Source organism: Lissotriton vulgaris, chromosome 12, assembly GCF_964263255.1.
Source record: "Lissotriton vulgaris chromosome 12, aLisVul1.2, whole genome shotgun sequence".
In the NCBI taxonomy this organism is placed as follows: Eukaryota; Metazoa; Chordata; class Amphibia; order Caudata; family Salamandridae; genus Lissotriton; species Lissotriton vulgaris.
In genome coordinates, this window is record NC_141700.1 from 240,081,802 (window position 1) to 240,094,867 (window position 13,066).

At 44.0% G+C, this 13,066-nt stretch overlaps 1 protein-coding gene across 2 annotated transcripts in view; it reads right to left on the reverse strand.

Moving 5' to 3' along the window:
* The window catches only part of CPNE2 (copine 2), a 975,302-nt gene that overhangs the window by 68,352 nt on the left and 893,884 nt on the right, over positions 1–13,066 (reverse strand). For both annotated transcript variants that reach the window (XM_086947740.1, XM_086947741.1), the window contains exon 15: positions 6,223–6,459. In XM_086947740.1, coding sequence (XP_086803866.1) covers positions 6,223–6,459 — 237 coding nt within the window. The remainder of the gene's footprint in view (positions 1–6,222; positions 6,460–13,066) is intronic.

The following is a 13,066-nucleotide window of genomic DNA, read 5'->3' on the forward strand; positions in this document are numbered from 1 at the left end:
CAGGATAAACACCATGGTGCTCCGCCTAATATGGGTGGGTAAGCAGGTCCGTATACAGAGCCATGTACTGATTTTACCTTATTCGCGGGGTGGATACAAGGTCCCAGATTTTTTATTTTATTATCTATGTGCGCAAGCACAATTTGCACACTTTTGGTATCATACAGTTCCTTTCCTCACACATGTTGCAATTGAAGAGGGTGATGAATTGCCGATTCCACTAACAACGATTCTTACACATAAGAGGCCCCCATTACACAACCGAGACATCAACATTATAGATACTACAAATGCGGCCTGGCGCACAATGGCCGGTAAGGCGCATAAAACTCCGCTCTATGCTCAAGCTCTTCCACTACACCACCATCCCGCTATATCAGTCACACAGGAGAAGGTGGGTATGGGACTTCTCAGACAGGTGGGCAATGATCATATGGGGGATCTTTACCACAATGGCGTGTTTAAAACGTCGGATACTCTTTCCTTCATTAGCAATCAAACACTAATGTTCAGATTCACGTATTATAGGTTACAAGAGGCGATAAAGAAACTCTACTCCACATTTCCAGAGGAACCGCAACAAATGGCATCATTGCAAATATTACTCACCGCACCCACACCTACTCACCTGGTCTCCAGACTGTATGTTGCTTTACAAGAAGACATAGCAGACACCATGTCCAGAGCACGGGAAAAGTGGAATGACTGTTTAGATATCCCTTTATCAGAGGAGGAGCGGACTACAACTTGTGCACTGACAGGCTTACTAACACCCAATGGGAACCTGCGTATATTACATTTCAAATACTTGCACCAGACATACCACACGCCACTGCAGCTTTACCGGTATGGGTTACGCATGGACTCTAGGTGCCCCCGATGTAATGCTGACAATGCAGGATTTATGCATCTTGCGTGGCATTGCGTAGCGGTAGCAAAGTATTGGGAGCAGATCACACAAGTGTTGAGTAGGATGGTGGGAACTGTAATTACCTGTGATGTTTGTACATGCCTTTTGGGTTTGGTACCCGAAGTACGTGCTGCAAAACGTAGGTTTTTTGTCGTCGCCCTGTTAATGGCCAAGCGTAGAATTTCTTTAAATTGGGGGTAGCAAGGCGGTGCCGAGGACTAAGCATTGGATACAGGATCTGGTGTATTGTAAGGACACCCTGCACACATATGAAGAAGAACTACCTACAGGATCGAGACCAAAAGACTATTGGAAATATCATAGATTATCTGAACACGAATGCAATTGTATAACTGGTTGTATCAACGGTGTCATCATTACTTATATTTATGGATTGTACTGTGCAGTTACGCCTGGGCGAGGGGTACTATTGTGCGCTGATCTGAATGTACATTATGGTTTGACATGTGTCTTTGCAAATACCAATAAATAAATAATAAAAACTAGAAATTAACTATAATTAGGTGTGGTAAAAAGAATGTTTTTCATATTTTAAAAAAACCTTACAAATGCAGTGAAAAAATCACAAAGGTTAAAGTAACGTTATAATTAGGTGGATTTGTCAATGACAACATTAATGTTTTGAATAATAAAAAAAATGAAATTCTCCAGTTATTGTTAGCAGCACTAACTATAACTTGTGCCCCCACCATACACTATTTATGACATCACATATGACATCGCTCATGACATGTATAAAATTATTTATGGCATCACTGATAAAATCATCTAACTAATGTGCTAGTTTGTTTTATAGTCTATTAGCAGTGGTGTAGCTAGAGAGGGGTGGGGGTGTTCCACCCTGGGCGGCACAAGTTTTGAGGCAGCGGCCTCCCCCTGATCTTACCTGCTGTCTCGGGGAGGCAATACCAAGCAACCACCACCCCGCTCCTCAATGCGTTTGCCACCAGCAACCACCCCCGCTCTGCACTTCAGCCGCGGGGCTGCAAATGTAGGGACCACCACAGGCAGCCAGAGGACTAGATACGTCACTGTTTATTAGTGTGATGATGTTCCATTTAACTCATGTCTAACTATCATATTAGACGATGTGTGTGTGATACATTGGAAGGAGTGAGGGAAATTACAGAAGATGGATATTCGGCAAGGAAATCAGACAATTAAAAGGAAAGGATATTTTCAGGTGACCACTTAATTACATGATAGGATTGTGGCTGAGAAAGTTTCTTTCTAGGGGCACAGTGCCATAAGTTAGCCACATCAGTAGGAATAGGACACATTCTTAGATTCCTAGACCATTGCTGTCTTTTGTGAGAACCCTCACATTGCATTAAGGCTGGTCCTGGAGAGCTGCCTCAACACCAAGCAAGCCAGTTATCAAGTTTTAGACCGTGAATCCACCTTCCCTGTCTGGAAGATGAACTTGAAAGTGAGATCCACACTTTATGCCTGTTTACATTTCTTCTTGACCAAGGAAGGGAGTGCTCTGTAGTGTGCAAAGGACTGCAAGTGTCTGCATGACAGCTAGTCTCACGGGGTACAAGAGGCAATGCTCAGCTTCTTCTTGGCATGAGGAATGCATAGAAAGCAGACTGCTAAAAGCAAGCACAGCAATCAACGACCAGCGTTGTGAAGGGGTCGGTGAGTCTGCCAGAGCAGTTCTTGATGTGAACTGTAGTAAGATTTTCAAGTGCCAAACGTCATTGTGTTATTTGGCATCCTGGTGTGTGCCTGCGAAATTGGTACTGCCCTTGCTGATCTTGGATTCAGGTGACCCTTGCCACCGCTGATGCAATAGCCCGGATTTCCCTGAGGCCGCAACTACATAAGGCACCAACCTACTGACGATTGGCCAGGAGCATGGGCCCGCTGTATCCAGGAGCTCCTTCTCATCTAGCCCAAGGAGGTTGTTATGACAAAGATGACTGCAGTTCCGAGTGAGGATGATTCTGTGGCCTCTACAGTTACAAGGGCTGTTGCCTCAGGAGTAGGTATGCTGAAGGCACCCACCCATACCATTAGAACTGCACCTCCAGTGAGCAATTAAAATGACTCCTAAATAAGTGGACTGAGAGCGTACTTAGACCCTGCCAGGTGAACCCAAATTGGTAAAATCTATTTGAACTGGTTTGCGCTTTTACACAGTAGGGTACCATGACTCAACTATCTCTGTGCCTAAGCAGTGCCTATACCAATGACATACACCATTCGCTGCAGACATTAAGAAACTACAATAGAATGGAAAGAGTAACAAAAAGGGGGCGGTACCTCACTGAAGATGGCAAATAAGAACACAGTCTGTAACTGAGAACCTACTTGATCTGTTTAGTATCTAGTTTTTTGTGAGATTAAAGTACTTTCTTTTAACTAAAAGATAAGCATTGAATTGGTTGGCTGTTGAGTTTTGAACTCTGACCCCCTAAGCATCCTTTGAGTGATCACCCAAGGTACCCTGAGAAAGGAAACAGCCTTTACAATGTAGGCTGAGCCACAGGCGCTGTTTCCCTGCAACAGGGACCATGCTTGCCTTAACCACGCATATGCCTTAACCATGCATATGTGTGGTTAAGACAATGTGCGGTCGAGGTGCGCAGATGGGCGTGCACAGGAAGAGGAAGGATCGGTAGACGTGGACTGGTAAGTTTTTGTTGTTTTTGTTTTGGGTGAGTGGGGGTAGTTTTTAGGGGTGGGAGTGGGTTTTTAGGGCTCAGGGGGGTCGGGATGTTTTCAGGGCTCAGGATTGTTTTTATTGGTCGGGGAGGTCGGGTTGTTTTAAGGGTAGGGGAGTCAGGCTGTTTTAAGGGCTGGGGGTGTTGGGGATGTTGTTAGGAGTAGGGTTGTTTTTAGGGCTCATTGGGATCAGGGTTGTTTTTAGGACTTGAGAGGGGTCGGGTTGTTTTTAGGGCTCGGGGGGTCAGGCTGCTTTTAGGGCACAGGGGTGGTCAGGGTTGATTTTAGGGCTTGGGGGAGGGGGTGTCAGGTTATTTTTAGGGCTCAATGGGATTGGGGTTGTTTTTAGAGTTAGGGTGCAGGGTTGTTTTTAGGGCTCTCGGATGTTGGGATTCTTTTAAGGGCTCAGTTTTTTTGTGAGATTAAAGTACTTTCTTTTAACTAAAAGATAAGCATTAAGGTGGTTGGCTGTTGAGTTCTGAGCTCTGACCCCCTAAGCATCCTCTGAGTGATCACCCAAGGTACCCTGAGAGAGGAAACAGCCTTTACAATGCAGGCTGCGCCAGACGTGGACTGGCAAGTTTTTTTGTTTTTTGTTTTGGGTGAGTTGGGGTAGTTTTTAGGGATGGGAGTAGGTTTTTAGGGCTCACGAGGAGTGGGGGTTGTTTTTAGGGCTCAGGATTGTTTTTATGGGCCAGGGAGGTGGGGCTGTTTTAAGGGTAGGGGAGTTGGGTTGTTTTAAGGGCTCGGGGGGGGGGGCGTGTTAGGGATGTTTTTAGGGGTCGGGTTGTTTTTAGGGCTTGGTGGGATCTGGGTTGTTTTTAGGACTTGAGAGGGGTCGAGTTATTTTTAGGGCTCGGGTGGTTGGGTTGCTTTTAGGGCTCAGGGGTGGTCAGGGTTGTTTTTAGGGCTTGGGGTGGGGGTGTCGGGTTGTTTTTAGGGCTCGATGTGTGGTTCCGTGGTTCGCGAACTGGGTTCGATGGTTCCGAACCCGTACACTAAAGATTGTCGGAAATGGACGATTTTGGTTTCAACAGACCGCAAATGGCGAGTGTAGCGTGTCTGAGTGTTTTTGTATGAATTGATATAGGAGAACACTCTGTATTTAAGGATTTAGTTTGAACCTCCGGGTTCTATTTTGTATACAGCAGCCATTTTGTGTGGTTGCCCTAACATAGGCCCGATGACTGTGGCTGAACGAGTCCTTGAGACACGTATGCCTTAGCTGACTTCTGGGTGACCTGGCCGAACTGACTCCTTGCCCGAGGCAGACCTAACTGAGCCAGTTCCTTGTTCAGCAGCTGGTCAGATAAAGATCAAAGAGCAGGACGTGCCCGAGTTTATGGTACACTGCTCCCACCTTTCTATCTCCTTTCCAATCTGTTTCTGCCTTCCTTTACGACATAATCATTGATTTGGGTTGAAGGCTTTATGATGGGTTTGTCCGGCCTGATCGAACAGGAAACTTAGAATGTGCGTAGTCACTTCTGGTGGGCTGGACAACGGAAAATGGGATTGTCTGAGATTGTCGTCATACGCTACTTTCAAAATGTTACAGTCATTGGTCAGTTTGTATGCACGGAATGCTAATTTGAAATGTTGCCTGAGGCTTGATTTTTGGCATAAAAGACCATGCTCCGCTTATTGAATTTGTGCAGTCTCTGACGAACCACCCGTGTGTGCTTCGTAGATCTCTGTTCCTGGTTGCAGCCAATAAACTTTGGTCTTTGACGTCATCAAGAAGTATCCCGTGTCTCTGTTTGCCAAGACAGGGGAACTCGAAGGTTTCAGGCGTTCTCCCTGACGCCGCTGGGTTCTAAAAACCCGGTCCTTCAGATGGGATTGGGGTTGTTATTAGAGTTAGGGGGTAGGGTTGTTTTTACGGCTCAGGGAGGTTTTTTTTTTTAAAGGCTCTGGGATGTTGGTGTTCCTTTTAGGGCTCAGGGGGTATTGGGGTTGTTTTTAGGCCTCAGGGGGTATTGGGGTTGTTTTTAGGGTGTAAGAGGAGTCTGGGTTGCTTAAGGGCTCAGGGAGGGGGGCCTGGGGCTGTGATGTTTACCACACGTATCACTTTACCAGTCATGCCTTTACCACAAAATTGCGTGATAAAGGAATGTGTTGTTAAGACGTATTCCCTGTTCGGGTAGCGTTGTAGACACACACATGGTTTGCGTGCCTCAGTCATAGAATCCCCTGAGACTCAAGTACAGAAAGGTGTACTGGGACCGGTTTGCAGAACTATAGTAGGATGGACACCAGTAGGAAATGAACTTGACCGCCATGGTTCTTGCCCAGTAAACTTTGTTTGCCTCATGGCCACCGGAAGAGAGCCTGAAAATAAGTCTGTTATGCATCCAAAATAATTAAATAAATGTAAATAGGATTTCATATTTAATTCTGTGACAAATTGGGTCTTTCGTCACATAAATGGCAAACGCATTTTAGGGGGAAAACACGATGGCATATTATCAGAGAAAAAGCACATCAATTAATTCCCAAAATATACAATGCAGAAATGTAGGTGCTTAGACAGTCCCTAGGCCATTTTTCAACACCGTGAAAGGGGTTACTTAAAAATGTTGAATAAAATTACAAAAGAATTACAGAATAAATCCACTTACATTCCTGAATTCGCGAAATGGTACAAACTGCACAATGTCTCGTGCTGCTTCTTCTCCTGTGTAGGACCTGAGTATTCGATTGTCTCCATCAAGAAACTCCATTGCTGCAAAGTCTGCATTGCCCACTCCAATGATAATAATCGACATTGGTAGTTTCGAGGCTTGAACGACAGCGTGCCTCGTCTCATCCATGTCGCTGATTACACCATCCGTGATGATCAAGAGGATGAAATATTGCTGCGAAAAATAAGCCAAAGAGTAATGTGAACATTTATATTGAGAAAATTCCAGAGCAGACTTTGCAAACTGCATAGTTTAGCAATTTACCAACCATACCACTTTTTTGGTAACAGGACTTTATGGACCTTGAGAGTAAGTAGCCTCTGGATTAAGTTTGCATGAGGCATATTTCTTGAGAGTAAGTAGCCTCTGGATTAAATTTGCATGAGGCATATTTCTGTGCTTGTGAGTGTTTAAAAAATATATATTTATACTTGTTTTCAAGCAAGGAATATTCCATAAACGTTGGATGCTCTACTACCAAAAGAGAATAACTTTGGATAACTTCTCATGCACTGTAAACCAGACAGCTGTACACTACCAAACTGTTGCATTTTGTTGGGCTCCTAGTTGGTCGGTGTTAACCAAGGAGAATCCTAGTTAGTACCCGAGTCAAGCTTCATAACAGCATCAACCCATATATCCCTATGCCTTCATCCTCCGATAGCTGCCTATGACGTTCACCCAGCTAACAGGCTGTGCCTGCACTGGGAGGCATGCTGCTGGAAATGACAGCTTCAGAATCATTCACTTTCATGTGCAGAAGGATGTACATGGAAATGGTTCTCATTTTTGCTGCTACAAATTCATCAGAGCACCGAGTCCCAAAAAACATTGCGTTCCATGTTTGTATTTTTTATGAAAGGAGTTCCCAGTCTGTGAAAACTGCATAATCAATTACAGTGTTCACTGAGTTTCTAAACAGTTGTATCTATTCTGTCTGATTCGTGGTACTCATTTTACAATTTTTTAATTACCCTTTAATGTAGTCATTTATAAGAGACTTCAGCCAGATTCATCAAAGACCCGTTTTGCGAGTCTTTAATAGCGATTCATAAGGAATCGCTATTACAGACTCGCAAAACGGGATTCACGTAGGAATCGCAAAATAAGATGCGATTCCTACACAATCCTTATTTGCGATTAGCAAATCGCTAATCGCAAATAAGGAATAACTCCCCATTCATTCCTATGGGCCAAAAGGCCCATAGGAATGAATGGGGAGTATTCCTTATTTGCGATTAGCAATTTGCTAATCGCAAATAAGATAGCGATTTCAAGGGTGCCAGGGGTGTCCAAAGGACACCCTGTGGCACCCCTTAAATGCAAATTTAAACAGGTGTTGCGCACACACATGTCCAAAGGACATGTGTGTGTGTAACATGCAAAAGAAAAAAATGCACTAAAGTGCTTTTTTCTCTTTTTTCGCAATTTACCACGAAGTCAGACTTCTTGTTTCTCTTTAAAAATCCACCCCATCCATTAAAAGATTACATTAAAAAACACGCTGTCTTCTAAAATGGTACTCTTTTGAATTTAGGATAGTATTAAGCGACAGAGAGGCTGGATAGTCTGGGGAACAGATCTTTTATCACACATTCCATATGTTCCTTTTTGTTAGCCCTAAAACAAGCATTCGCACAATGTATACCAATAGGACAGAGCTTTATCACTCAAAATGTGCAATAAAAACACATATCAATTTTTTGGGTGAATTTCATCCCTTGCTGTCATTTCACCCAGAAGTGTATTCTAGGGACAGGCAGAGGTACTGAACGGTTGAAGTAAGAAAATGCCAACTTTCTTAAAGTGGCTTTTTCAGACCGACAATTAAAAATTAACTTCACTAAATGATGAGATTTTAAATTGTGAGTCCAGAGACACTACTCCAATTTTCTATCTGCTCTCAATTAGAAATTCCACTTGCAAAGTGTTACGAGCAGCTCCAATGCTAGACTATGAGGAGATAGGCCTTGCTGCAGTGAAAAATAATTTAGCAATTTTTTTACTACCAGCACATGTCCTACCTTTTAGATACATTGCACGCTACCCATGGGGCTGCCTAGGGCCTTCCGTAGCGGTACCTTACATGTTATAAAAGGGAAGATTTGGGCCTAGAAAGCAAAGGGAACTTAACATGAAAAAACTCAAACAGATGTGCAGAATAGCATGCACAGCGACGCCCTAAGGTTACCAGGTACTCAAAATAATCAAAAATAAATCAGAGTCCAAACTGCAGTAAATCACTTGTATTCTAAACAAGCAACATTATTAATTTGCTGATCGTAAAAGTCAATATCTTTCACAAATGTTGACAGCACACTTATAAATCTTATCATGAATATGTATTTTTCTAAAACTGTGTGTCACAGTAGCCTCTTACAAGACCGAATGTATTCCGGGTATAGTACCCTTCATCAGAGGTCACTACAAATAAAGAGAACAACGTGTTTTATATTTTAAAAGAATAAACATTGTGCAATCTTTAGGTGCAACCCACTTGCAACATATAGAAGGGTGCTATACCCAAAATATATCGGGTCTTGTGAAACTGCTTATTTGGGACACAAGTGATTTACTGCAGTTTGGACTCTGATTTATGTTTGATTATTTTGAGTACTTGGAAGCCTTAGTGCGTTGCTGTGAATGCTGTCTCTAGGACATCTGTTCTAGTTTTTTTACATTAATTTGTTCTGGGCCTGGGTGGAGCCCTCTTCGAGCATTGCAAAACAAAGTCTGTTTCAATATGTTGAATTCTGATTATTATATTGTGAGTAAGACTGTGTCTTTGGGTGCATCACAACCACATTTTCTGTGAAGTAAGGGAACTTGCCAGATCAACATGGCAGTTTAAAACTGCACACACAGGATCTGCAGTAGCAGGGAAGAGACATGTTTGAAGGACTACTCAGGTGGGTGGCACAATCTGTACTGCAGGTTAGTAGCATTTGATTTACAGGCCCTAGGCATACACATTGCACTGTACTAGGGACTTATTAGTAAACCAAATATGCCAATCATGGAGAACCCAAATGCTATTACATTTTAGACATGGAGCACATGCACTTTAGCACTGTTCAGCAGTGGTAAAGAGCCCAGAGTTCTGAAAACAGCAAAAAGGAAGTCCAGCACACAGTCAAAACAGGAGGTTAGAAGCAAAAAGACAAAGGAAACCACGCCAAAAGATGCCAGGTCTAACAATAATCAGTAGGTCACCTTGAAGGATTGTGTCAGCCCCCGTCCTTTTATATCCACTGATAATACATAGGGTAGAAAGTCTAAGAAAGTGTACCTATCTAATTTCCATATACTTCTCATCCGGCAGGCCAACTGTCCTTAGCAACGATCCACCCAGTCGTAAACATAGTACATCAGTTGCCTTTCAGCCATACTGACCAAATAACTTCTGTCCCTTTCTACTTTGTAGATGTATGTAAGAATGTGGAGTATTATGCAGTAAGGCTGGTGAAGCTTCACTATGTAACACTCTCACAAGGCCCCAAAATATGTCCTTTGGAATCACACTAATACATTTCTAGCTTAGTCCTGGTAGTGTGGCACAAAGCGGTTAGGCTTTACTAGAGGAACATGTGTTAAGCATTTCAGAGGACCAACATGGACAATAAGTAATTAACACAAATCAAAAGAAATCCAAAACCAATTAAAAAATTTAAGGTGAGTTTTATATAAATTTAGACACCAAAATGAAGACAATCAGATAAGTATAACAGGAGTTATGGATTTTAGAAGGAAAAATAAATCAGTGCAAGTCAACATTGCAGAGCTGTAACGTTACAGTACATGGTAATAAAAAAGCACTGGTGTAATTTGGTCACTTGCAGGTCGAGTTGCTGGGGACCTACTGGGGTGGGCGGGGGGGCAAATTAAGGTGATGTGGATCCCAGGACCAGGTCACGACAGTCAATTGAATTTTACCTGGCTCATAGGGGTTGGATGCAGAGTTGTTCTGGTGCTGAAGTGAGAACCACGGGGAGCTGGTTCCCTTGTGTTGCACCATCAAGTAAAGGAAATGGTCGCTGGACTGGCCACCAACAAGCTTTGGCATCGGTAAGGTCTGCGAGAAATTGTTTCAACTTCCAGAGGTGTGGGGAAAATGGTATCCATCTGAAACTTACTAGAGGTCAGACCACATTTCCCACAATATACTGGACCATCTACTTTGTGATCCCTCGGAAGGGTCCCTCTGTTTGGGGGGCCGATCTTCAACCCAGGATGAGTTGCAGTCCTGCTGGTGCAAGGTGGTTGCTAAAGGTGCAGAGTATTGTGCCTTTGTTTTCTGCAGGTCCTGTAGTCGTGGACTTGGGTCTCTTCTTTGTCCTCTGTTGCAATTCAAATGAGAATTGAGGTTCTGGTGCTAGGGGTGCCCCTTAAATCCAAGAACGACTGACTACATGATAGTGGGTAAAAGGCCACTTTAATGAAATAGGCGCACAGAATGGCAATACCCAAAACCTGGCTCTACGCTATAGATACTAATCATAAACATGGGCCTCATTATACATTTGATTAACAAAAACTCCTCCTCCCTTCCCTAAGCGACCCTTCACAAACCATAATAACCAAAATATAGTCACACACTCATCACTCAGAAATCCCTGCATCCATCTGTCGGTCATACCCCATTGTTGTCCTCTCATTCCATTCATAAATCCCCCTCCACCCCAAAGTTCAACTGGGTCTCAACACAAGCTTTGTTTCTTTAATAAACATTTAATTTCTTGCAGGAAAGTGACACCCAAACCCCCCCAGAGATGTTCTGTCCCCCCACCTAGGAACCATCTACATCCCCACTGGCAAATGCATAATTTCAGCTAACACATTCCTGACTTGCATCAAATTCAATTCCTTCCCATAAATGAATAAATTGACCCCATTGTCTAAAAAAATTAAACCGCCTCATACTTGATATCATCGTGCTCCAGGAATACAAACCCCTCCAATCTGCAACATTTTCAAATTTTCCTATTTCCTTTTTGCCGCGGCCTGTCTATGGCCTACGGTTTGTTGTCCCCCCCCCATACTCTCCTTTGGATAAACTCGGTAAACACCTTCATTGTGCCTGACCAGGCTGCCTTCATCTCCAGAAAAAGCGGGAAGCTTGACTACGTTTACTAGTGCCAGTCCCTTCAACCGCATTATGTCATTTTCTTCTAGGTGCACAAGTAATACGTTTGGGCATGGGAGACCTTTTATCAATACATTCAATTTCAGCAACAGCTCATGCCATAACATGCCTCCTTTGAAAAACCATCTTAACTGCACTGCCATATAAGGCAGTCCCCGCTGTCTTCCTCCTCGCCTGGACTTGGCATGCCTCGCTGCCCACTTTACAAAGAGTGCCCACAGAGCCAAACCTCAATATGGTCTCATTGTGGGCCTGCAATGCAACCTACGAGAAAACAGACTCAGGTTATTGATCTTGCAAAACCCATCCTACACGACGATAGCGCTAAAAACAATCTCCACCGCTGTCTAAACCCTGCCCTCAGCCTCTGTTGCCATTCCAAATAAAAAAGTATGCGTTCCACAATGCCACCATTCATAGCCCAACGAGGTCAACATCTTTCCTAAAAACCCCAGTACCTTTGGGCCATAATACATGCCCCGTTTGCATGCTGAAAAACATCTCCACCTCGTCTGCCTTGCTTGTTCAAAGACACCCACCAAGGCCAGGGCAAACTGACGCATCAGGATACGCTCGTAATGACACACACATTCCCCTCCTTGACTGATCAGTCTTAGTGTTTGGAATCCACACCTGAACAGCACCTTCAAGAAATCTGACATTGTACCACCAAATACCCTTGTGCGCTGCAAACCCCAGTGTGATGGGACGTCACAACCTCTCCCCACTACCTCTCTCGCTTGGCCACCCTTCGAAGATGTGCTTCCCCATCTCCCCTGCAATGGCTCGTAGCTCCACCACCGCTTCTTGAAAAATGCCACCCCCCCCCCCAACTTATTGGCTATTGTGACTGCCAACTAGCCCTTTTCAATCAGAGACATGTTAAAGTTTACCACATCACCCCAACAAGCTTGACCTCCATCCTCATCGCACTGCCCCCGCCTGCTGAAACTCATACCACGCCAGCCCTTATGCCTCAGCTGGATCACAGGCTCTCGCCTACCACCCACATGTGATCTGGCATTGCAGACTTCACTTTGTCTGCCCCTGTGGCCAACCCACAGAACCTTGACTACTGAAAGCAAGAAAGAGCATCAGCAATCTCATTGTAAACTCCCAGAATGTGGTACGCCCTGTAAATAATATTCACAAGCAAACACTCCAAAACAAAAACTCTCAACAACTGCCACACCTTGGATTCCCTTGCTGACTTGCGGTTAACCATGTTCACCACCAACATGTTTTCAACATTGAACACAACTAATTTGTTCGTAAAGTGTTGGCCCCACAAACAGACCATCACCCCCAAAAGAAAAAATTAAAGGAAAGCAATTATGCCTCCCGCCGCTCCCCATCCCACTTCCAAGCTTCCGGCCATTCCTCAGCACAACATTGCCCCTTCTAAAACAGACTGAGGCCGTAACCGCCCATGGCTTCAGAAAACAACTCAATTGATCATTCTATCTTTTCCCCACTTCCTGCCATGGGAATCCTGGGTGTTCTCCTCAACAAGGGGTTAGACAATGTGGCTGCCGACAACCTGCCATTGCTCATACTACAAACAGAGTGATATGCCATATGCTACTATCACTCTGGAGGAGAGTCTGGATCACAAAAATGGTAGTGGCCCCTTGATAT